This window comes from Eumetopias jubatus, unplaced genomic scaffold (genome assembly GCF_037043125.1).
Source record: "Eumetopias jubatus isolate StellerSeaLion01/CBP00866 unplaced genomic scaffold, mEumJub1_p1.0 scaffold_8, whole genome shotgun sequence".
Classification (NCBI taxonomy): domain Eukaryota; kingdom Metazoa; phylum Chordata; class Mammalia; order Carnivora; family Otariidae; genus Eumetopias; species Eumetopias jubatus.
This window is the reverse complement of record NW_028274814.1, coordinates 127631693-127657766: the sequence shown is the minus strand read 5'-3', so window position 1 is coordinate 127657766 and position 26074 is coordinate 127631693. Positions and strand designations below refer to the sequence as shown.

General features: G+C 40.3%; 1 protein-coding gene across 1 annotated transcript; it reads right to left on the bottom strand.

Moving 5' to 3' along the window:
- Positions 1 to 1636: 1636 nt before the first annotated feature.
- On the bottom strand, positions 1637 to 25218 carry PWP1 (PWP1 homolog, endonuclein). Its single transcript, XM_028088608.2, has 15 exons — positions 25022 to 25218; positions 22249 to 22307; positions 21939 to 22123; positions 19532 to 19617; positions 19337 to 19433; positions 15513 to 15623; positions 14545 to 14675; positions 13891 to 13952; positions 8173 to 8269; positions 7266 to 7327; positions 5971 to 6082; positions 4065 to 4155; positions 3859 to 3980; positions 2744 to 2849; positions 1637 to 1997 (listed from the first exon to the last, which is right to left on the bottom strand). The coding sequence occupies exons 1-15, from the start codon at positions 25091 to 25093 to the stop codon at positions 1888 to 1890; spliced, it is 1503 nt and encodes a 500-aa protein (XP_027944409.1). The 5' UTR covers positions 25094 to 25218; the 3' UTR covers positions 1637 to 1887.
- Between the last annotated feature and the right edge of the window lie 856 nt (positions 25219 to 26074).

The window sequence follows — 26074 nt, the reverse complement described above, 5'->3', positions numbered from 1 at the left end:
TTTTCTGCATCTACTAAGGTGACCTTATGATTTTTATCTTTTGTTAATGAGATGTACCATGATGGATTTCCAGGTATTGAGCCATCCTTGCATCCCTGGAATAAATCCCACTTGCTTATGATATATGATCCTTTTAATGTTGAATTTGATTAGTATTCTGTAGAAGGTTTTGCACCTAGGTTCATCAGGATACTGGCCTATAATTTTTTTGTGCTGTCCTTTTCTAGTTTAATACCAGGGTAATGCTGGTCTTACATAAAATGAGTCTGAAGTATTCCCTCCTCTTCGATTTTTTGGAAAAGTGTGAGAAGGTTTGGTTAGGTATTAGGTAGAATTCACCAGTGAAGCAGTCTCGTCCTTAACTTTTGTTTGTTGGGAGGTTTTTGATGACTGACTCAATCTCCTTACTAGTAATTGGTCCCTTCAGATTTTCTATTTCTTCATGATTCAGATTTGGTAGGTAGTATATTTTTAGGAATTTTCCATTTCCTCTAGATTGTCTGATTTGTTGTACTCTTAACTGTTCATAGTAGTCTCTTATGATCCTTTGTATTTTGGTGGTCTACGAGTTGTAACAACTTGTTTGATTTTGCATCCTTTTTCCTTAGTTTTAGTCAGTTTTCAAAAGAATAGTTCTTAGATTCATTTTAGTTTCTATTTCATGTATTTCCACTCTGGTCTTTATTTCCTTCCTTCTACTAACTTTGGGCTTTGTTCCTTCTTTGTAGTTTCTTGAGGTGTAAAATTAGGTTGAGAGCTCTTGTTTCTTGATACAGGCATTGAATGCAGTGAACTTCTTTTAGGACTGCTCTTGCTATATCCCATAAGTTTTGGCATGTTGTGTTTCCATTTGTTTCTAGGTATTTTTTCTCTTTTCTTATTTGACCCATTGGCTGTTCAGTAGCATGTTATTTAATCTCCAAATATTTGCAAATCTTCCAGTGTGCTTCATGTAACATTGTGGTCAGAAAAGATACCTGATACTTCAATTTTCTGAAATTAAGACTTTTTGTGGTACATGTAATCTATCCTGGAGAATTTCCCATGTGTGCTTGAGAAAAAGTGTGTTCTGTTGCTTTCAGAAGGAATGTTCTGTATATGTCTGTAAAGGCCAATGTTTCCATATTGACTTTCTGTCTGGTCTATTTATTGATGAAAGTGGGGTATTAAGGTCTGCTGCTATTATTGTATTGCTGTTTCTCCCTCTAGATCTGTTAACATTTGCTTTATTTATTTACTTGCTCCTATGATATTTATGAATGTTCTATCCTCTTGTTGGACTGACACCTTTATCATAATGTAATGCCTCTTTTTTCTTTGATCACAACGAATACCATGCTGGGGGAAAAGAGGCATGCCACTTTTAAGTTACTAAACTTTACGAGTAGCACTGAGAACATTTCTAAAGTCACGAACATTAATTGGAAAACAGTCAAGTCAGGAAAGAGCAATTCCATTCCTGGGGCACCTGCCCCTGTTTATGGCTACTGTGCAATCTTGGCCAAATCACAGCCTTTCTAGGCCTGGGTTTACCCATCTTTTAAGATGAGAGGATTTTCTTCTTCTAAAATTCCATAAATTACTACCTATTTTACAAACCTAAAGGTTACCTATGACACATGGCATATTTACGGAATTATTCTTTAAAAACCTCTTTATTATCCTCTTCAAGAAATGCAGTAGGAGCCCTAAACACCACACACTGAAAAGGCAAATGCAAAGACCAGCCCTGCTTGTGCTGCTGCCATAGCTGAAGAGGAATGTCTGGCAGTAGGAAATGAAGTTTGTTTCAGTCACTACATGGCTGTAGCTACACATGGATGTTTCTAGGTCAGCTTTTTAAAACTGAGTTAAGGTAATAAAAAACAGGAAATTTTATGCTCTGCATTAAGACTCCATTGGTGTGTCTGAGCTTCTGCTCCCAAAAGGGCCACTAATAGATGAACTTCTCGTATTGCCAAGAACAAGCCTCTCTCGTCTTCCGAATGCTTCATTTACTAAAACATAAAGTTAAGAAATTACCAGATTAGAAAATCAAGAACCTATAATATAAAATATAGAGATGTAGAATTGAACAGTGTGGGAATTTTATGAAAATATATTTAACATTTTATAAATGGGAAATGAAATAACTAAGAAGTCCAATTTAACATTCTGAATGAGGTTAATCGTGTTTTATATTAGTCTACCATTTAACTTTCCCTTATCCTGGTTTTATTTAATCTACCTTGATAAAGTGACTTTTTTCTTTCATCTTTCTCTCTATATCATAACCAGCAGAAAACTTTTTTTGGATTTAGAACCTTTGTTCTACATGGAAGATTCAGGAATCAGTGGAGCTACGTCTTCTGTGTTTATAGGACAAACCAGACTACCTCAAGGTAATAAATAAGCAGCCAGGTTCCCCTGAAGGGAGGGGAGTGGTCCCTTAAGGAAAGCTGGATTTTGAAGGAAGTAGTTGAGAAAACGCAGGTTATTCACACTGGGAAGGGGAGGGCTGTTCTTAGAGACCACATTTTATTTCCTTCCAGCTTTCCCATAATTCAAATTTTGTCATAAATATTTTTAAAACGGTCTACATTTAAATTGTGAAGACAAATTTGTGAACATGAACATCTCCAAATTACATGTGATCCTGTCTATTTCCCTAAGCAGACTACATTACAGGATGAACACTGGATCTACCTAGTGTATTCAAGCCACACATTTTCCTCATTTAGAAAAAGGGAATTAAGATTCTTACCTGATGAGACTGTGCTTATATCCCAGACCCGAAGCCCTTCTTTCTGACCTCCAAAGGCATAAATAAATGGCAAATCAGGGCAACAGGAAGAACAGAACAGAACTCCCTAGGAAGAAGAAAACAGATGGTCAGTTTTTTCAGTCCTTCCAGAAAGCCCCAATCTAAACCCCCGTTCCTACCTACACAAATTTGAACCAACTCACCAGTACCTCTTTTAAGCCTCTTGCAAAGTAGTTCAGAGTCAAGGTGGCAGGAACATTACCACAGACGAAACCACACAAGTTCAGCATGATGGCCGTTCCGTGAGGATGTGTGCACTCTGACTACTGAGGTCTCTAATCTGCTCAGTATTCCTAGAAACTTTTATTTTCTTTTTTAAGCAATGATGCTACTACAGGTCACCATTAAATGATTTTTTGAGCTTCTAATTTTGTTTATTACTAATACATATGCATTATAGAAAATATAAACATGAAAAAGTATAAAAATCATTACAATAATCACTGTTTATGTTTTGGGATAAGCTATTCTAAATTTAAACATTTAAGCACTTAAATATAAGCTGGATATACAGTACTATATAACTGAGTCTGTAACTTACTTTCCCCATAAATATTTGTACACCCAAACAGATGTGCAGTGTTCTACATATACAATTATACTAACTCAGTGCCTGGCATATAGTAGGTGCTCAATAAGTATTTGCTATATGAATTGTGGTTATTTCCAAATTTTTTTGCTACTACATAGTAATCCATTTCAGTGTAGTCAAAACTAGTTAAGCAGAGGTAGTGATAGATAAACTGACCCTAACAGCTACAGTGCCCTAAAGGTCCAAGCTTTCCTGGGATGGTCCTCAATTCAGGGTTAAAAAAGAAAACCATCGCCATTCTGCTTAAGTCCTAGAAAATCCTCTTTCCACCCTTCTCACCAAACAACTGTTAATCATGTCAGGTGGGAAAGAAACCAGACAGGACAGTTTTAGAGGAAATCAATGACTAAGTCACAAATCTCTCACCAAATTTGACTAAGCTCAAAAATTCCTAGGGAAAGATGACAATACAGGTCAAAAACAGAAAAAAGCAGAAAAGAAAGATGCCCAGAGAAATTCTTACCATTTTCATGTCCCTAGAGTGAACCAGACTTGGCCTGTCTCCCAATATGTCCCAGATCTTCACATATTTGTCTGCTGATGCTGTCACAAGACAGCCCTTGATCTGACTACTTAGATCAAGACCTAAAGGAAGAGAAGATTAGTTCAGACTCTGACATGTAGATTTACTTCATAAGTTAACAGAAATGAAACACTATTTGTGCTCACCAGAGATTTCATCGTTGTGTGCATTAAGTGTAAAAATCGGCTTATCTGAACGTGCATCCAAATTATATACAAAGCCGTCATCTGTACTAGCCTGGAAAGAGTAAAAGATGGGCAAGGTCATGCTACATGGCAATGAAATTTAGCAATGGGTAAAAAGTATAAATTATAGTGAAAACCAGCTATTTACCTGAGGAGCTTATTAAAAAATAACACGAAAAATTTACTTGGGTATAAGCGGCCTTTGTTCCTGCAGGGACTGATGCAGGTGGTGTGTGTACCGTGCAGTGCATATGAGGATGAAGCTCTGGGGGTGGTGTGGGCCAGGGCAGGAGATGTGCAAGCAGAGGTCAGATCCAAGGGGACAGAAGCCTGGGAAGCACAGCACTTGAGGTGCAGGCTGAGGAGGAGCTCACAGAAGAATCAGAGAGAGAGGGTATAACAAAGGACATCAGGGAAGCCAAGGAAACAGCGTTTCTGAAGAAAGCGATGAATGGTGTCAACATTTTGGCGGAAAGGTTTAATCAGATAAGGAAGGCAGATTATGGTGGGTTGTTACACTTCCAAGAAAGGGGAGGAAAGAAGGAACTAAGAGATAGACCTAGTCAAGGATGGGACAGAGACTTGGGCCTGTGTGCTAGCTGAGGGCAACAGCCACGACAGGAAACAGGGAGGGCAGAAGGGACAAGTGAAACAGTCTTGATGGCTGGGCCGCGAAGGGCACAAAAACAGAGGAGAACAGAGGTCTCATCCTGGGAGCCTGGAGCAAAGGAGGCAAACCATTTTACTGTAATCCCTTCTCATTTTCTTAAATATTTGTGACTTTAGTACTAATGAAAACTTGTTAGCAACTAACTTCAGGAAGTATGTGTGCTTGAGTGTTGAGAGCCAAAGTACAACACAACATTAAATACAACTGGGACTTCACTCCTGATCACCATAAAATGGGATCTGGCTTCAGGCCACGCAGCTGGGACCAGTACTGCACCTCTGAGCACAGAGATGAGATTAGATGCGCTCAGAATCATTGTTTTAGGAACCTTATTAAAACTGTCCACGTATTTTAAGAAAGCTGTTTTTCCCTCATTCATAAAGTACTACATATTTTACTTTAGGAAAATTAGGAAATTTATGGATGTATCAATTTCTTTAATCTTCTCTAATCTTTAATCTTTAATTAAATTTCTTTAATCTTCTTGATGAAAGCTGGGATTTTATTTCTCCATGGATTGAAAAGTCTGTGGAATCTTTGGATGCTACACAGAAAACTGTTATCCTACACATATTAAGGATATTTAAACAAAGAACTTAACACTTTTTCCTACCTGGGAGGCTGCTATATTAGTTAAATAGGCTAGCATTCTCATCACTGGAGCTCCATTTCATTTAAATAAAAGAGTATCTTCTTGGATGAACTGAACCATTTAAAAACATAGATTAGCTATGCTTAATATTTCAAAGAAACACATTAATACAATCAAAATCAGTAACTAAAATGTGGCCCTTTGAAATGGCTAGAAATTAGCAAAATCATTTACATGTTAACCATCTGGAGCTGATCCATTGTTAAAAAAAATTTTTTTTAACTCTAAAATCTATTTCACAATGCTAATACAGAAATAGCGGGGCACTTGGCTGGCTCAGTTGGTAGAGCATGTGACTCTTGATCTCAGGGTTAGGAGTTCAAGGCCCCTATTGGGTGTGGAGCCTACTCAAAAAAACCAAAAAACACAACAACAAACAAAAAAACCCAAAAACCAAAACCAAAAAAACAAAACAAAAAAACCCAACCCTCCCCCAAAACAAACGAACAACCACCAGAAAAAGCTTTTCAGAGATTCTCTCTACAATGGAGCTAGAGCAAGTCATTAGTAGCCTAGATAAGCAAAAGAGCAGTATGCAGTCTTACCAAAAAATGACAAGGTGAAAAGTGATTCCAAGTCACTCTCTCAATCTGCCCGCTGAATCGCCACATTCGATGGCTTTCATCTGGACTTCGGCAGTCATACAAAGCCACTGACCTGGACACAGATGGGCCAAGTTAGGGTTTTAAGAGTTCAATTCTTCTACATGTTTTACATTTACTTATAATGAAATGGTAACAAAACAACACTGTGAAATCAAGATCCAATTATTTAAAGCCTGTTTTAAGGTTCTAAAATAAAGTAGAAAAGAGGAGTTGACTTTCATTAACTGGTGGACTCTGGTTCTGTCACTTGGAAGGCACTGGTGGCTCTGGATATCACAGCAGCCTTGACCGTCTCCAGGCTGAGCTCTCAACTTACAAGATGAATCCTATTTCCAAAAGACCAGGACAACTTTGAATTTTCTTGTTCTCAGCAGTGCTCAGAGCCAGATAATTCATGTCTTAGCCACATTTACTCTCCACAGGCAGGTTACTGTGTTGGGGGGAGCCAATAGACACACATTTATAATTATGAATGAGTCCCAACTAAAAATTATAAACCTATCACTCTTCAAAAGAGTAAGGAATGAAAATAAAGACTGCAAGTTGGTTTCTGCTTCCACTTCTCTCTCCCACCTTCAGACCCAATCTGTAAAAAGATGCACATGCATGACTGGAAACCCCCGTGACAGACTGTAATGGGTCTAATTCCTCACCTTTCCCTATGTCCACACCCCTGTAAGGAATGTAGGAATTCTTCCATAAAGACAGTCTGTTTCCCACTCCATGTTATCTGTTTCGGCCCAGAATGTAATACAGAAGTGTACTAGTTCTGAGCCTAGGTCTCAAGAGGCTTTGGTATCTCTGCTTAAGCTTCTGACCTCTCAATGAGAACATGTGTGGGCTAGTCCACTGGTCCCATGAGGATGTGAAACAAGGAGAGCCAAATCTCCAAGGCCCCACCCAAACAAGCCAAGATCAGCAGACCTACCAGTTGAATCTAGCCTAGATTAGCTTAATCTTGAAGTGGCATAAGAAACGTTTATTGTTTTAAGTCACTGAATTTTGGGACAGCCTGTTCCACAGCAATGGCTTACTCCTATGGCCTCTAAAAAGCAAAGTAGTTGCTAGTTAGGAACTACATTATTATGACAGAACCACATTCCCGTGCAGACTGAAAGGGACCAGTACTACCAGAGGTTTAAGCACTCAGTATTACATTCTATCCGAGCATCAAGGGATACTTTCTGAATTAGGAGACAAAAACAGCAGCAGTGATTCCTGCAGTGTTTTCTTACTTATCATAGGATCCAGAAATCAGAGTCTGTGCTTCAAATGGATGAAACTGCAGAGTCTGGACCTAACAGGAGAAAACATAAATGAACAGATCTATGTTTGTATGGTTTTGGTAAAACTGCTTAGTACTTAATCAAGAGAATCAATTTGGCACTGTTTCTATAAATTTTTCCCTTTGAATTTAGTACTAAAGAAACAAATGTATTACATAATCAAAAGGACAAAACATTTTCAAATGGGGCGCCTAGGTGACTCAGTTGGTTAAGTGTCTGCCTTCAGCTCAGGTCATGATCCCAGGGTCCTGGGATTGAGCCCCGCATGGGGCTCCCTGCTCCATGCGGAGACTGCTTCTCCATCTGCCCCTCTCTCTCTCAAGAATAAATAAATAAAATCTTAAAAAAAACAACCAAAAAAAAAAATCTTCAAATAAAAGTGAATACTTTAAAGACAATGCAGCATTTCTCAAGTCATGTTTGGCAGAATATCTATGTCCCCCAAATGTTAAATATACTGAGAACAAAAAAGGGAGCAGTCAAACTTACTGGGCAACTCTACATACTCTGAAGTCCCATAATGTACACGAGCACATCTGATCCCTGAGTTCTGCAATAACAGATCTGTTAAATTCTTTAACCTCATCTGGTGACCGACACCCCTGTCTCTTTACGGGTCTCTGTAAACATGCTACAAAATACTAATGTTTTCAGTCACTTCATCTGTCTCCACATTTGCATCTCTAAGATGGGTAATTCTAACTATCATACAGGGCTCTGTGAGGATCCAGTAAGACAGCATGTCAAAACACTTTGTAATTCATAAAAAGCCATATATAAATGTTTGGGATTATTGTAGCCAACATTTGTCCCTTATTTTTTAGAATTCCTTTTATTCACCACTCAATCACCATACCTTGTCTGTGTGTACAGCAAGACTAGCTGCTGGTTTCCCTAAGGACATATCCCACAGAATTACAGTGTTGTCAGCTGATGCACTTGCCAGCACGTTTCTGAGAAAGGGAGGAGACAAATTAGGTAATTGTTTTTAAAGTCAAGAGCACTAAATGTAGAATTCCATTTTCTATAACATCAAAAGGAATAAAATACTTAAAAATAAATTTAACAAAAGCACTCAAGGTTTATATATTGAAAACTACAAAAGAAAGAAAGATTATCTGAATGAATGGAAAGATATCCCATGTTCATGGACTGGAAGATTTTTTTAAGATTTATTTAATTATTTAAGTAATCTCTACACCCAATGTGGGGCTCAAATTCATGACCCCGAGATTAAGAGTTGCATGCTCCACCAACTGAGCCATCCAGGTGCCCCGATTTAATGTTAAGACAGAAATACTGCCATCTACAGATGGATCTATAGATTCAACCAATCCCTTTCAAAACCCCTGCAGACTTTTTTGCAGAGAATGGACAAGCTGGTTTTAAAATTCATATGGGGGGGTTCCTGGGTTGCTCAGGCAGTTGGGGTATCTGACTTTTGGTTCTGGCTCATGCTGTGATCTCATGGGTCATGGGATCGAGCCCCTCATCAGACTCCCTGCTTGGTGTGAATCTGGGATTTTTTTTTTTTTTTTTAAAGAATTAAAGTCTTCTTTTTTTTTTTTTTTAGATTTTATTTATTTATTTGAGAGAGAGAGAATGAGAGATAGACAGCACAAGAGGGAAGAGGGTCAGAGGGAGAAGCAGACTCCCTGCTGAGCAGGGAGCCCGATGCGGGACTCGATCCCAGGACCCTGGGATCATGACCTGAGCCGAAGGCAGATGCTTAACGAATGAGCCACCCAGGCGCCCAATAAATAAATCTTTAAAAAAAATTCGTATGGAAATGAAAAGGGACTCAAATTGGCCAAAATAATCTTGGAAAAGAGAGAAAAGTTGAAAAGTTCACAGTTTGGATTTCAAAATGGACTGAAAAGCCGCGATAATCCTAACAATGTAGTACTGGCTTAAGGATAGACATACCGGTTAACAGAACAGAATGAAGAATAAATCCTTTGTCATTTGTTTCTGACAACGACGTTAAGATTATTCACTGTTCAAGAACAGTATTTTCAACAAATGGTTCAGGGACAACTGGATATCCTCATGCAAAAGAATGAAGTCAGACCTCTAACTCATACTACCTCAAAACAGATCATGGACCTACTAATGTAAGAGAGCTAAAACTATTAAACTCTCAGAAAAAAACAGGTATAAATCTTTGTGACCCTGGGTTAGGCAATGGTGTCTAATGTATGACACAAAAAGCCTAAGAAACAAAAGACATAAATGAACCAGACATCATCAACATGAAAAACTTTTGTATTGTAAATGAGATCATCAAGAAAGTGAAAAGACAATCCACAGAATGGGAGAAAATTATCTGTAAGTCATGTGTCTGATAAAGGACTTGATTCTAGAATATATAAAGAACTCTCACCTAAATAATAAAAAGACAACCCAATCAGAAGATGGGCAAAGAAATATGAATGGACATTTCTCTAAAGAAGATCTATAAATAGCCAATGAGCATGTGAAAAGTTGTTCATTAGAGAAATGAAAATGTGGGATACCACCTCATACTCATAGAACAGCTATAATGAAAAACACAAACAATAATAAGTGCTAGCAAAACAGAAAAATTAGCTACCTTGCTTGTGGGAATGGAAATGGTACAGACTACTACCATATGGCCTAGCAATTACACTCTTAGGTATATATCCTAGAAAATGAAAACACAGGTCTGTGTAAAAATCTGTTCATGAATGTTTACAGTAGCATTATTCATAATAAGCAAAAAAACCCCACAAACCAAACATCTATTAACTGGTGAACAGATACACAAAATATGGTATATCCAAAAGTGACAGAATCCAGACACAGAAGGCCACATATTTTATGATTCCATTTCTAGAAATGTCCACATAGTCAAATTCAAAGAGACAGAAAAAAGATTAGTGGTTGTCAGGCACCGGAAGGACAGGAGAATAAGAAGTGACTGCTTATAGTATGGATTGCTTTTTGGTTTGATGAAAACGTTATAGATTTTGACAGTGGAGATAGTTGTACAATTTTGGGAATATACCCCACGTCACTTTAAAGACTGAATATCTCAACTTTTTTTAAATAAAAAAAGGGCATTAAATGCTATTAATAGGGAAAAACAATATGCCTACCTCTTAGGTATCAAGTGCTAATAATGTCATTCTACAAGAGAACACAGGCCTTAGAACCCAGAAAACCTGAAATGGGTTCCTGGTGCTACCATTTATTAGTTGTTAAGTCTTAAAAGTCAGTCTCACTTCCTTGCCTGCCAATTAGAATGCTACAACCAACTTCAAGGGGTTACTATTCAAGTTCATGGCTGAGTGACCAGAATATTGTAGGCCCCTGATATATGTTATTTGCCTGCCTTTTCTCCTTGTAAAAATAGATATTCCTGAAAACTGAAAGTTCATTCTTCAATATCTGGTTTGAAATGGCTCGATACAGAATTAAGTCATTAGTGAGAGTAATGTTTGTCCAGAAAACCAATATGCTGTTAAAATGTCGATGGGTTCCTCTTTGGATATTATTTCCTCAAGAAATACTTCCATTATACAAACTGCTTTCAGTTTTATAACTTACATTTCAGTGACACAGGTAGGGTCTCTTAAGAGGATCATGGATATTCTTTTTTTCTAATCAATGAATTTCAAACCTCTATGATTAAGTCCCATATAAAGTCATTGATGTTTTAAGTCCTTGGCATGTCACAGATTTAAATGTTACTTAAATTCCCAATATTTTATTTATATTCAATGCCTGCCAACAGCAAAAAGTTAAAATTTCACGGTACATTTTTCACCCTAGTCCTTCCCTGAACATCTGAGATTCCTTTCATATTAAAATTCTTACTGTATGAGGCTTAAAAATAAATTACCCCCTCCCTCCAACTCCTGAATGCTATATTCCCAAGAAAAGCACTATAATAGGAGTATGAATGAGCAGAGAACATGCATTTTGTTACTGGGAGCATTTTACTAGAGACTAAGGTCCCAAGGTCCCCAACTAGTAACAACGTCAACATGTTATTCTTCACCATGATCCCAAACTCTCTGTACCAGGGCATGTATGCAAAGTATTTAAAAGCATTCTGTACCTTTTCAGTAAAGAAAGGGGTTTTCAAGAACCAAGGTCTGTAATAAGATGGAAAAAGCAGAAGAGTTAACGAACAAAGACACATGTGGCCCTGCAGTCAAGAAGATGTGAGTGCAGATGGGGCGGGACAGGGGTTCTAGTGCTGGCAGTGTCTCCACAGAGCTAGGGACTGTGGCTGGGGAAAGGCACTGCTGAATCTGCTGGAACTGATGAGGGGTTGTTCCATCAGAACAAACTCAGTTACTCAAATTAACAGCTGCTATGTGATAAGAATTTAGCATATGTCATTACTCTGACAGTTCAGATCTGTAAACAACTGGGCTCCTAAAAGTGGGGCATACTCATATTCAATCTCTTATTCGTCTGCCTGTTAGGAACGGGCCCAATTCAGACAAAACCAGGGGAAGCTTTAAAAAACAAAACAACACAAGAGATTCTTGGGCCCTTGCTCCAGATGTGACTCAATCTCAAAGGGATTAGAGCCCAGGAACTTGCACTTTATTTTTTGTTTTTGTTTTTTTTTAATATTTTTTAAGTAATCTCTACACCCAACGTGGGGCTTGAACTCACAACCCTGAGATCAAGAGTCGCATAGTCTATGAATGAGCCAGCCAGGTGACCCTCACCAAATGGTTCTAACGCTGAAGAGGTTTGAACACAAACAAGACAGGATATCCCTAGGTAAGCCACCGGCTGGGATCCTCCTTAGAGTGCTCACAATTACAAGGTATCCTGTTAACAGAGATGTTAAGAAAATGTGCCTTGGGCAATCCAGTTTGTTCTTACCGCTCAAGTAAGCTCAACCTAATGCTTACCTTCCTTGCCTTCGAGAAGCCCCTTAAACCAACTATGCTATTAGGAAAATGGCCTTCTGGGGTAATTGTCTAAGGATCAGCATAAAGAATATGTGGATGACACATGCAAAAGAATGAAGTGGAACTCTTACCTTATACTGTTTACAAAAGTTAACTCAGAATGGATCAAACACCTAAACGTAAGAGCTAAGACTGTAACAATTCTTTTTATTAATGTTCTTTTTTTTTTAAAGATTTTATCTATCTGAGAGAGAGAGAATGAGAGATAGAGAGCACAAGAGGGAAGAGGGTCAGAGGGAGAAGCAGACTCTCTGCTGAGCAGGGAGCCCGATGTGGGACTCTATCCCGGGACTCCAGGATCATGACCTGAGCAGAAGGCAGTCGCTTAACCAACTGAGCCACCCAGGCGCCCCGACTGTAAAAACCCTTAAGGGAAGAACCTCATGACAAGGATTTGGCAATGATTTCTTGGATATAACGCTAAATGCACAGGCAACAAAAGTAAAAATTGACTACATCAAAATTAAAAACTTACGTGCATCCAAGGACACTATCAAGAGAATTAAAGGTGATCCACCAGATGGGGAAAAATATTTGCAAATTGCCTATCTGATGAGAGATTATATACGGAATATATAAAGAACTACAGCTCAATGTAAAACCAAAAAACTCAATTCAAAGATGGGCAAAGGACTTAAGACATTTCTCCCGAGATATATACAAATGGGCTGATTGGCACCTGAAACGTGCTCCTCAAAATGGTAATAAACACAGAATTGCTATATGAGCCAGCAATTTCACTTTTGAGGATACACTCAAAAGAACTGAAAGCTGGGACTTAAGACCAATATTTGTACATCAATGTGCATTAACAGCGGCATCACTCACAATAGCCAGGAGGTGGAAGCAATACAAATGTTCAACAGATGGATAAACAAAATGTGGGCTATCCGAACAATGGAATGTCATTCAGCCTTGAAGAGGAAGGCAATCTTGCCACATGCTACAACATGGATGCCCTTGTGCTAAGTGAAATAAGCCAGTCACAAAAGGGCAGATGATATATAATCCTACCTATATGAACTAACTGGAAGGGTCGATTCACAGAGACACAAAGCAGGTTACTGGGCCTGGGGGTGCCAAGAATGGCAAGTTATTGTTTAATGGATACAGAGTTTCACTTCTGGAAGATGACAGAAGTTCTGGAGTTGGATGGTGGTGATGGTTGCACAACAACGTTCCCTGAACTATACACTTAAAAATAGTTAAAGTGGTCAATATTATGTATGTTTTACCACAATTAAATCAATTTAAAAAATTTGGATGAAATTTTGTGCAAACTAAATGAGAGAAATGTCTTCCATGAGAAGAACTACAATTTGGCACCACCGGCACTGTAGCAGTGCTTCCCCAGGGGTGTCGGGGGGGCACTTGGTCACCAGATATGTAACGAGCCTGAGCCCCTACAGAGCGCAGAGCTGGCAGGTGATGCGGGGGCTGCAAGGATACAGACAGCAACGCTTGAGCTCCTGCCTTCAAGCGGCATATCCTGCAGGAAAGGGAAAGAAGGCACAGACACAGAGACCCCCAACACCCGGCACAGACAGCTGTAGGCATGAGGTAGGATGGCGGTGGTTACGGTCCCTAACAACCCTCCAGATGGTATTTCCTTTTACCTGATCAGCTTATTCCAAGAAAGGTCCAGGACAGCATCCGTATGCCCCTCTGCTGAGGAACTCTGTAACAATTGTTTCATTACTTTTTGTAGTAAAGTGACCCCTGTAATTGATGTTCATTTGAAAGATTCTTTAAATCTTAAGATTACTGTTTGATCTTAAGCAAACTTGCTTGAAGACCTACAGAAAGAAATACCTCGTCTCCCTGTTACTTTAGGGAAGAGAAACTATAGTAGTTCTTTATCTAGGTGGGACGGTTCTATAAATATCAACCCCCACCCCAAAGTTAAGTCTTAAAAGCTACAGGAATTAATACATGGATATTTAGAATTCAACATACTAAAGACTAAACAGAATTTTTTCAAAAATTCAAAGAAGCATATTAGTGTGAATAGTTAACTATTACCAAAAAGGATCATAACCTGAGAGTAAATGGTTTGTGTAAGGACGAATAATGTGTCAATGGAAGTTCCATGCAATCAGAGATCAATTTTTCCTTGGATGAGCCTTTTGAAACTAGAAACTACAATAACTTCATAACTATCTGTCCTGTTCCACCAAAGTGTCTAACTGAAAAAGTATATATTCTCCTTCTTCCACCCCACCGGTAAACTTCTCTGTCATTAGAGTTTAAGTAATCATTAACTTGTTTACCTTCTTTCCTTTCTTTTTCTTCTTTTTTGATAGCTTACTTCCAAGTGTGAAGACTGGTTCTAAAGAGTCCACAATATCAAGGTCCCACACTTCAATAACAGGGGTCATATTTCCCACAGCAATATAATTTCCTACAGGAGGAAATGAGGTATTTGATTTAAAAAATGTCTAATGAAAAATACTGCACTGTAGATTGAGTAATGTCTTAGAGCACTTTCTCTCAAACGTTCATATGCATGCGTTATCACCTGAATATTGTTTAAACGCATATTCTGTTTCAGGGGTCTTAGAGTGCCCCCCTACATCTGCATTTCTGACCAGTTCCCAGGTGATGCCAATACTGTGCTGCTGGTCCTTGGACTATAATTTGAATAACAAGGGCTCAGTCTTTTGGCCCCAGGGTCCCTACTTAGGTCCTGAGAACAAAAACCATCTTCCACCTTCACTAGTGTCGTGAAAATGAGGACTGAATCAGAACATGAATGTGAATAAGCTTGGCAAACGAGACGTAAGGTATGAGTATTACCAGGTTTTACTTTTATTAAGAAGTAGGATGGGGCACCTAGTAGTGTGCAGCTGTGGCTAAAAAAACTAACACAGGAACGTACTTCTCCATTTTGTTTTTACTCGATGTTTTCTAAGAAAGGTCATGCCACTAAACTCTTTGGACACATCATGGTACTTTATACTGGGTTTTTATGAGGACTTCACACAGTTTTGCAACCCCTAATGCTGTCAGCCTGTTCTGCCTACAGCAGGGCAGCTACCTCTTTATCTGAAGTCTGGAGACACAAAGACTCAAAACAATTATGTGATTGTGTTTTAAGAACCATGTAACTTCATAAAATAACAATTTCATTTAAAAAATCAACAATTCTGAAAACATTCATACAGAATACATAACTTATGTGGCTAGGAATAACATACAGAACTAGGAACCACTAAGCCATCTTAGCTTTTCTAATTACCTGTAGAATCATCTGGGCTAGGATCAAAATTCAGCCATTCCACGCTTAGAGGGTATGCAGACAGCAGTATATCATGATGCACATAAAAGGAATCTTCTTCCTGATTATAAACTGAAAATGTTGGGAAGAGACTTTACTGAGTCACAATAAGAAATCACATCCCACTGAAAAGGACGGACTCTCCCTGTTAAACCTATGGGAGCCCATGTGCTCGAGACACATCTGATGGCATCAAAAGGAGCCTCCAAAGTTGTTAGTGCTCGGCCAAAATTCTGCAGGTCTCACACATTCCTATCACCTGGTGTGCTCCAAGGGAACAGGAACAGTGACAGAGAACTGACATTTGCCTCAACACTCCATCTGCATGTGCACTGGTTAGAACGGTCCTATCTTCTGGTCCACCCACTACAAAAACAAATGCTCGTAAGAGCTCCATAAGGTGTACTTTATTATCTTTTAAAGGTCTATCTGGCTATAGGAATGAATAAACAAACAAAAAATAGCACTGGAGGGAAATAACTCACATTCAGAAATCTAAATGCTTGTCAAAAATTACTTCTTTAATATTTAAAGACCAATGATGTAAATTAAGCTCTTGAGAACACTTCTTTTGGAATAGGACAACTAAAACAATTGGCTCTTTATCAGACTTATAACGTTAAGGAGCAAAAATGCTGTCAACATCAACGACTAAGAAGTCTTTCCAAAAATTATGTAAGGAAACACTGATAAAACAGAGCCCAAACAATCAGAAATCCCCCCACCCATGTGCTTTTTATTACAAAGAAGCAATGTTAAGAGAGGCTAAGGATTTTTAAAGAAATTCCTCAGACCACTTTCTAGATAGGTCTTCTGAGGCAAGGGAAACAAAAGCAAAAATAAACTACTGGAGCTACATCAAAATTAAAAGCTTCTGCACAGAGAAGGAAATAATCAGCAAAACTAAAAGGCAACCTACAGAATGGGAGAAGATATTTGCAAATGACTAATGAAGGGTACTATCCAAAATAAAGAACTTACAAAACACCACCAAAAAACAAATAATCCAATTAAAAAATGTGCAGAAGACATGAATAGACATTTTTCCAAAGAAGACATACATATGGCCAACAGACACTTGGAACGATGCTCAACATCACTGATCAGGGAACTATAAATCAAAACTACAATGAGAGATCACCTCACATGTGGCAGAATGGCTAAAATCAACAACACAAGAAATAGTAGATATTGGCAAGGATGTGGAGAAAGGGGAACCCTCTTCCACTCCTGGGGGGAATGCAAACCGGTGCAGCCACTCTGGAAAAACAGTATGGGGGTTCCTCAGAAAGTTAAAAATAGAACCATCCTACGATCCAGCAACTGCACTACTAGGCATTTACCCAAAGAATACAAAAATAGTATAATATTAATACATGGACCCCGATGTTTATAGCACCATTACAACAACCAAATTATGGAAAGAGCCCAAATGTCCATCGACTGATGAATGGAAAAAGATGTGTACACACATACACACACACATGCGCACACACACAATGGAATATTACTCAGCCATCAAAAAGAATGAAATCTTGCCATTTGCAATGACATGGATGGAGCTAGAGAGTATCATGCTAAATGAAATAAGTCAGTCAGAGAAAGACAAATACCATATCATTTCACTTATATGTGCAATTTAAGAAACAAAACAAGCAACAGGACAAAAAAAGAGAGAGGGGGTAAACCAAGAAACAGAGTCTTAACTATAGAGAACTGATGGTTACCAGAATGGAGGGGGGCAGGGGGATGGGTGAAATAGGTGATGGGGGTTCAGGAGTGCATTTGTTGTGATGAGCACGAGGTGATGTATGAAGTGCTGAATCACTATACTGTACAGCCAAAACTAATATTACACTGTATGTTAACTAACTGGAATTTAAATAAAAACTTAAAAAAAATTCCTCAGACCTCTACATCTGGGTTAGATCCTGGATCAGCAAATTCCATGTCATGTTCTATCATATCACTTCACAACGAATGTTCAAAGTGGTAAGCTTGTGGTCCTGCAAGAACCCCAACTACGGTCAATGTACTCAGCTTACATTTTAGATAAAAATGATGATGAAGTTTTAAAATAATCTTTTATCCATGTCAAATCAACATTCAGATCAGCTTTTGAGTGCAATTTTGAATTTATTCTTGCCTAGAGATATGCTAAATAATTTGGAGATCCACACCAGATCCAAATATCTCCTTTAATGACCTAGCTTAAAGGGAGTAGGAATACCATTTTTACTTTAACTTCTTAACCCCTCTCTGATACTCACTAAATACAAAGGAATGACTTCAGTAAGTTCTCACAGGAAAATGTATAAAAATCGATGGCAAACTGCGAACAGTTTCAATTTTCTGAAATTAGAATTGGTTTTTTAAAAATTTCACCACAAGGTTTTCATGTGAAATATGTAAAAAGTTCAAAGATCATTAGAAGAATAACTTCACACTGAGGTTTCTGCTATTTAAAGCCTTTTCATTTTATAAATAGATCCACAATGGGCTATGGGATTAAAATGGCCTAATCTACAGACTTCCTGAAGGCAGTCTTAAAGATTGTGAAGAGTTCCAGAAAGCCACGCTACAAAATAAGTGACAAAGTAACCTAGAAGATGTAAAAAAAAAAAAAAACCATTAAACATAAAGATTTTAATTTTCGAGCTATGCGACCATGTTTCTTTCTTCTTTTTAAAGATTATTTATGTATTTATTTATTTGACAGAGAGAGACAGTGACAGAGGGAACACAAGCAGGGGGAGTGGGAGAGGGAGAAGCAGGCTTCCCGCTGAGCAGGGAGCCCGATGTGGGGCTCGATCCCAGGACCCTGGGATCATGACTTGAGCTGAAGGCAGACGCTTAATGACTGAGCCACCCAGGAGCCCCTGCAACTATGTTTCTATAATAAAAGGCCTTAGCCTAATATCTGTAAAGCTTCAAATTTTAAAGACAGATGACTAGTAGATTGTTGAGGAAGGACAAACATGTCTGAGGATGTGCACAGGAGAAGGGACAAAAAAAACAAAAGGGAAAATCTAGAGGCAGAGTATTGTAGACATCTTGAAGGTCTATTTTTTTTTAGAAAATAGTTATTCAATTAATGTTTAACCTAATAAATATCAACATTAAATATATCTGATTTAAAAACCCAAATAAAAAAGAAAAATTCAAATCAGTGCCTACTTCAGATTCAAAGCATTCACCTCTGGTTGTGGTGCAAATATTCCTTTAACTGGGAAAGGAGACCAGAGGAATGGAAGCCCGTGCATTTAGTTTTTGTGAAGAAATAAAGGGGAAATATCTTAAATGACTCTGTGGAAAAAAGCAGAATAAAAACCTGTCTACTGAGTATAATCTTCACCATGTAAAGAAAAAGTACCCAGAAAAGATACTAGAGTAAAAAACCAAGGCACAAGTTACCTCAGGGTAATAGGACTATAACTGTTTCCTGTATTTTTATATGGCTTTACTTCTAGGTTTTCTCCAATGGGGAGAGAGGGGGAGTAAAAGACTGGCAAAAATGTTCAAATAAAAAACTAACACTCCCCCCCACACCCCTCATTAGCACCTTCCAGGAGACCTATTTCCATAAATAAAAGTCAGGTCCGAGTGACATACCAGACCATACATGCCCAGGCACAAGGACCAGCATATCTACAGACTGTGTATCATTAACCATGTAACTCAAATGAGATCCAGCAGGATCTGGTGCCTGAAAATTCACACAGTAACTATTATAGTGATTACTTTCATCTTAGAGAACCTTTCCTTAAGGGCTGTCCCCCACTTACCGTGCACCTCTAAATTGCACTGGTCTTGTTCAGCTCTGCCACAAACTATAAGACTGTCACTAGGCTTGATCAAGAAATCTTCACGTTCATATTGCTCCTAAGTGGAGAGAATAAGTCATTAACTAGAAGCAGATATTTGGTAAGGTTTTCCAAACACTTAAGAAGCATAATTAGGAAAGCCACATAAATATTTACCGTATCTTTCAGAGTGACATAAGGATCTTGATCATTACTTCCATAGACTGTAAGACCCAAGAGAGATTCACCAAGAGTTTCAGTATCTGTAAGAATTCATAAATTAAAGTCATTTCAACAAAAGCATTTTCCTAAGGTATCCCATCTTAGCTCCAACTACCTATTTCATAACTAACTGGATCATCCATAGTCGGGAAAGGAAATACTGAATAATAAACAGGAATTTAAAAACCATTTATAGGGGGGCGTGGGTGGCGCAGTTAAATGTCTCTTGGTTTCGCCTCAGCTCATGATCTCCAGGTCTGTATCAGGCTCCGTGCTCAGCAGGGAGTCTGCTTAAGACTCTCTCTCCCTCTCCCTCTGCCCCTCCTCCCAACACACGCACTCTCTCTCAAATAATTAAATCTTAAAAAAACCCATTTATATTTGACCTTGGAATGCATACCTGACAGTCTTGATATTCACAATGTTCTAATAAAACTAAACTATAAAGCTCTCTCTTAGAAAATATTGGCACTCTGCTCAGATTCTCTACCTTGCTCCTTGTAGTCATTATTAAAAGTAGAGTTATGGGGCACCCAGATGGCTCAGTCAGTTAAGCATCTGACTCTTGATTTCAGCTCAGGTTGTGATCTCAGGGTTGTGAGATGAAGCTCGACGTTGGGCTCCGTGCTGGGCATGGAGCCTGCTTAAGATTCTCTCTCCCTCTCCTTCTGCCCCTCCCCCCACAAAAAGTGTAGTTATTATTAAAAAGTCATTATTAAAAAGAGATAAAATTATCCTAAAACACTGGAATCGACACAGTAAAAGGGTTGCCTGGTCAAATCAAATAAAAAAATGATGGGTTTCACAAAGCTAACTGGGTTTCTTTATTGCAAGAGTTCTCAGAACTGCTGATGTGCTAATTTACTGTGAATCTGGAAGAGGTGCTATTATACCTCTTTCACTAAACTTATCTCAAACTGGAATTCTCTTACAGCATATCTGCAAGGGTGACCTAGAGTAGACCGCAAATAACATAAAACTCAGGAGAAGAAATATACTCTGTTAGGGAAAGCTACTTTAAGGAGGCAGGAATGATTGGTCTTAAACATGTGATAGGCAACAGAGGTGGTATTTCAACTGGGTGACAAAGACAGTCAATAATCCACACAGTGTGGGGATTATTAAGAAGCAATTTCTTTTTTTTTTTGAAGATTTTATTTATTTATTTGAGAGAGAGAAAGAGCATGAGCAAGGGGAGAGGTAGAGGGAAAGAGACAAGCAGACTTCCTGCTGAGCGGGGAGCCCGACACAGGGCATGGTCCCAGGACGCCGAGATCATGACCTGAGCTGAAGTCAGATGCTTAACCGACTGAGCCACCCAGGTGCCCCAAGAAGCTGCTTCTGAATGCCATTTCTCCAGGCTGGGTTAGCTCTTCCTTCCTCTGTGTTCCCATGGCATCTGTCCTAGCAGGATGGTAGCAAGTTTAGGGGCACACAACTCAGAGTCCAATGGAAAAAACTATGCTCCGCATCTAATGAAGTGTACTGTAAGAGTAAAGGCTTTGCAGCAAGAGAATGTTCAACCCTCCATGCCACTGTTCACCAACTGTGTGGCCCTGGCAAAGTCATTTCACCTTTGTAAGCCTCAGTGTTCTTTGTAAAATGGCGGTAATAACTCCTCTCTTATTATTGCAAAGAGATACAAGTTATAGATTAAAAACAATTTTTTTTCATTTGTGTATAGCTGAAACACAGTATTAGTTTCAGGTGTACAACGCAGTGATTTACCATCTCTCTCTTTTTTTTTTTAAAGATTTTATTTATTTGACATAGAGATAGAGAGAGAACACAAGTAGGCAGAGCGGCAGGCAGAGGGAGAGGGAGAAGCAGGCTCCCTGTGGAGCAGGGAGCCCGATGCGGGGCTCGATCCCAGGACCCTGGGATCACGACCTGAGCCGAAGGCAGACGCTTAACCGACTGAGCCACCCAGGCGCCCCTGATTTACCATTTCTTATACAACATACCACACTCCCAAGTGTAGCAACCACGTGTGACCATACAGCGCTATCACAGCAGCTCTGACTACATTCCCTATGCTGTAGCTTTCATCCCCAAGACTTACTCGTTCTGTAACTGGAAGCCTGTGTCTCCCACTCCCCTCCGCCCATTCTGCCCATCCCCCAACCCAAATTACAGATCATACCCACTACTTGCAATAAATATACAGTACTATGCTTTTTCAGACCTTAGTTTATAGTGGGTTAGCTTATTTTCTAAACTAGTTTAGGAGACATGCGATCTGCCATAGCCTTGAGCCAGATTACTTAACTGGCGTAAAGGACAACAAAAGCTCAGAAACAGTAGAAGCACGATCTAATACACTGAGCTCGGGATTAAAACCCAGCAGTGAGTGCACTCTGACCTGGGTCGCCTTCCTCGTCGTACTTATGTAAGTCGTACTCAGCCAGCTCGTCATCGTCCGGCGTCCTGTCGTCCTCTGGGTCGCCGTCCTCCAGGGGCTCTCTGGGTCGTGCCTGGGTGCGTGCACTCTGCATGCCCTCTTCTGAAGGGTCGCCTGTCTCCTCTTCATCACTGCCACCTTCTTCTCTGTGCCAAGGAACAAAAAGGGTAAGTCACCCAAATGGTACCATCTGATAATAAGACTACCTTGTCATCACTGTTTAAAATTTCCATTTCATCTGGACTTTAGACATCAACACTCCTAAACTTACTGTAATTTTTCCTTGGCTTCAGCAATGAGACGTTTTACTTCTTCTTTACTAAGTTCTACCTATAAGAAAGCAAACATTTCATTACCATACAGTTAAGGAAATCATTATACATCTCTGAGTTAAAAAGAAGTTTGCAAACTAATGTAAAATAGAACTTCAAGACATCAAGAATGAAACTTCAATCCAGACTCCCTAAATTTACCGTAAATGGAATTTTCACAGGTCTTTATAATTAAGTCCATTTCCCACCTGAAACTGTTAAAAAAAAAAAAAAGCTGCTCAGTCTTCTTCTTCCCAGACTTCTCAAAAAAGACTAACTTGTATGAATTGGCTTCTATGATAGTCCATCTCGTTTTCTTTCAATTATTCTGATTTCTTCTCGGCTACTTCTCATTTTCCCTATGGGTATTCCTAAACAAACCACCCTTGCCTTAGTCCCCTACTCTTTTCCCAGTTCTCACTGCCAAATATTCAGAGTCACATGCTGTCACTTCCTTGCAAAGCTCATTCATTCTGAAGACTAAAACTATCACCTCTGAACTGACTATCCCAAACTCATCCTTCTCTAGTCCCATACTCCAGTTCCATCTTTCTTTCCTTTTTTTTTTTTTTTTTTTTTTGCAGACTCCCTGCTGAGCCTGGAGCCTGATGCAGCAGAACTCAATCTCACGACCCTGAGGTCATGACTTGAGCCGAAATCAAGAGTCTGACGCTCAACCAACTGAGCCTCCCAGGCGCCCCTCGCAGTTCCATCTTTAAGACTCTCCACTTGGGAGATCCTGTTCAAAAGGATCATTGGACTCATTCTCTTCACTTCAAAACTGGCATTCCTTCACCTAATCCATCTTCAGTACCTTTTAAAACATCCCATCACTGCTAAACTGTAAACTCCTTGAAGACAGAAATCAACTTGTTGTGTTCATGCACATAATTCAGGGCTCAGCCCAAGTCAGGGATGGATGCCTGATGACAGACGATGAATCAGTCAAGCACTCAGTTTGAACTAAACTACCTCTAGTAATATGGAAATCCTTTTGAGGGATGACATCCATTGTTTCAGAAATTAAGGCCTTTAAGTTTAATTAAAAGATATTTATTTTTTAAGATACTTTTTTTTCTAATTACTCTCACTGATCTCAGTTTTTCTGGGATTTTGTAGAATAAACTTAATCTCTTCCTATTTTGATTTTGTAGAATAAACTTTTCAAGCAGTGATTACCAAACTTGTCTGCAATTAAAACCACGTGAGGGGAATGTTCTCACACTCCAAATCCATTAAATCACAGTATGTGGGAGTGGGGCACAGGCAACTTTTTTTTTAAAGTAAGCTGTATGCCCAATGGGGGTAGGAAGGGCGTGTGGCACTCGAACTCAGAGGTCGAGATCAAGAGCCCAAGAGCCCAGGCTCCACCGACCAAGCTAGTGAGGTGCCCCCAGGCATCAGTATTTTTTGAAGTTCCCCAAGTGGTTCCAGTGTGTAAACATGTTTGGAACTCATATAGCCTTTAAAAGGTTACATGCCCCTTTTTAATAACAACTGTTACTTCCTTCAATAATTTTTAAAAAATATTTTATTTATTTGAGAGAGAGAGAATGAGAGAGAGTACGAGAGGGAAGAGGGTCAGAGGGAGAAGCAGACTCCCCGCTGAGCGGGGAGCCCGGTGTGGGACTCGATCCCGGGACTCCAGGATCATGACCTGAGGCGAAGGCAGTCGCTTAACCAACTGAGCCACCCAGGCGCCCTCCTTCAATAATTTCTAATGAGATAATTTCCTGGCCCTATTCTCTCTCTCTCTCTGTATATGCAATGACTACCTACTGGAGCCAAACACCAGAGAAAGTGGTGAATAAAACAAGCACAGTCCATGCCCTGGTGGAATTTAAACCTTCAGGGGCTCTTCCAATCCCTCATCCCTGTGAACTTCACCTCCCAGCCACTTACATTCCTATCACTTTTCTCACCTCTGTCATCATTGGCCCAATTACATTCAATCCAACGCCCCCCTCTTTCATTCACAGCATTTCCTCCCACTGACATATATGCACATGTCAACTCCATAAAGGCAGGGGATTTTTGTTTTGTTTATGCCTATCCCTGCACCCTGAACAATGCCCAAAATACAGAAAGCACTTAGCAAGTATCAGCTGAACAACTTAAATAATCTTCATCTCTACCATAGACTCATTCTCGAACTTCTGTAGGATTTTCCTTCTTAATGTGTCATGTTTACCTCTCATCCCCCACTGTCACAACATCTCACTTGGATTACTGTAAGAAATTCCTAATTCAACTGCCAGCCTCACGACATCACAGTCTTCATGCGAGTTTTTCTACACCACAGCTCTCGTCCGGCTCCGAACGTCGAGCACACGAAAGCAAAGTGGTTTCACACACGCGCTCCCTCTTCCCGCTATGCCCGAACACGCACCAGGGTGTGCGCGAAGCCTCACTGCTGTCAATACGGCTCTGGGAGATTTCCCACTCTGGGCAGCACCCCGCCCCCTTCCCGCCCGCCCGGCCGGCCCACGAGCGCGCGGGTTCGGGGGGGTGGGGCTGGACTCCGGGGACCGGACGGTGTGGGGGCGCGGCCCCCGACTCCCGCCCCGGAGCCGCAGCGCACTTCACCACAATCAGGCCAAAGCCGGCCGCACCCCGGCCAGTCACACCAGGTAGGCCAGGGCCGCGTGTAGCGGGTCCAGGTTCTCCAGGCGGGCCTGGACCAGGATGCCGCGAAGAGGCCGCTCCCCCTACCTCCGAGCGACCAGGCCTCACCTTGTCTGGTGTTTCTTTGGCCACGCCGCAGCGGACCCAGGCCACGCACGTCACCTGCCGACTGCGGTTCATGGTCCTCTCAGCTCAAGGACGCCTCACGCTATAGACTCGACCCCAGCAGCCCTGGGACCCCCGCTGCCTTGCGGTCGCCAGGTTCGGTGACAAGCCCTGGGCCGCCGCATGCACAGAGCGCACGCGCAGGCGCTGGTTTCTGCGCGTCCGCGCCCGCTTATGACGTCATTCCAGGGCGCCGAATGGGAAAGGGGTGGGTAAAGGGCTGGAAGCGGAAGTGGAGGCGGCAGGGCGAGGAATCCACGTGGGGTGGGCCGCGCCGAGTGGGGCGCCGCGAATAGGCTTTTCAAGACTGTCGCGCTTGTGACAGTGTCTGCAGGCTTCACAGAGGCAATAAATAAAACCGGAACTGTAGGGGTCAGAGACCTTTATTTTGCCTGCAGTTCCATAGACTTCGCTGACAAATGGTAGAGATTTGTGGTTTTCTTCTTTGTAAAGCCTTCTCCAAAATAGATTTGTCATTTCAAGGAGATACTTCCGCCGTTGCATTTCACTACATTCTTGGGTGTTACTTCCTCACCTTAAAACATTTAGGACTTATTATATATTTAAGTACACAGTAGTGGTTGTAGCAGAAGCAAACAAAGTGCTTGTTATGTGCCAGGCACATTTTAAATGGCTTATGTTAACTTGGTTACTTCTTAACCCTGTGTGGGAAGTCAACATTTTACACATGGTGGAGAATTAATTATCGTTCCTCAGGCCACCCAGCTGCTAAGTGGTGTAGCTAGGATATGAACCCAGGCAGTGTGACCCTAGAAACTGGCTGTAATCTGTGCCATGCCTCTCAGCTAAGGTCAGAGTCACCTATTAGAGAAAATGTCAGTGGCTGGGGGGACTGTAGAAAGGCAAGTCTTCACATCCCAGAAGAATCTGGGTTTTGACTTCTTTCTTCGCTGTATGACTCTGTCTAGGTCATTTGCCCTGAACCTCCATCTGTCTCTCCTACCTCAGACAGGCAAGCAAAATCAGGAGGGTGGC

What these genes read in the sequence shown, in the direction of transcription:
- PWP1 (XM_028088608.2), bottom strand. Translation starts at nt 25,093, where the DNA reads ATGAACCGCAGTCGGCAGGTGACGTGCGTGGCCTGGGTCCGCTGCGGC. An exon ending in CCAAAGAAACACCAGACAAG is followed by an intron (nt 22,308 to 25,021) that starts GTGAGGCCTGGT and finishes GCTTTCTTATAG; the next exon opens with GTAGAACTTAGTAAAGAAGA. An exon ending in ATTTCTGGATCCTATGATAA is followed by an intron (nt 6,083 to 7,265) that starts GTAAGAAAACAC and finishes ATCTGTGTCCAG; the next exon opens with GTCAGTGGCTTTGTATGACT.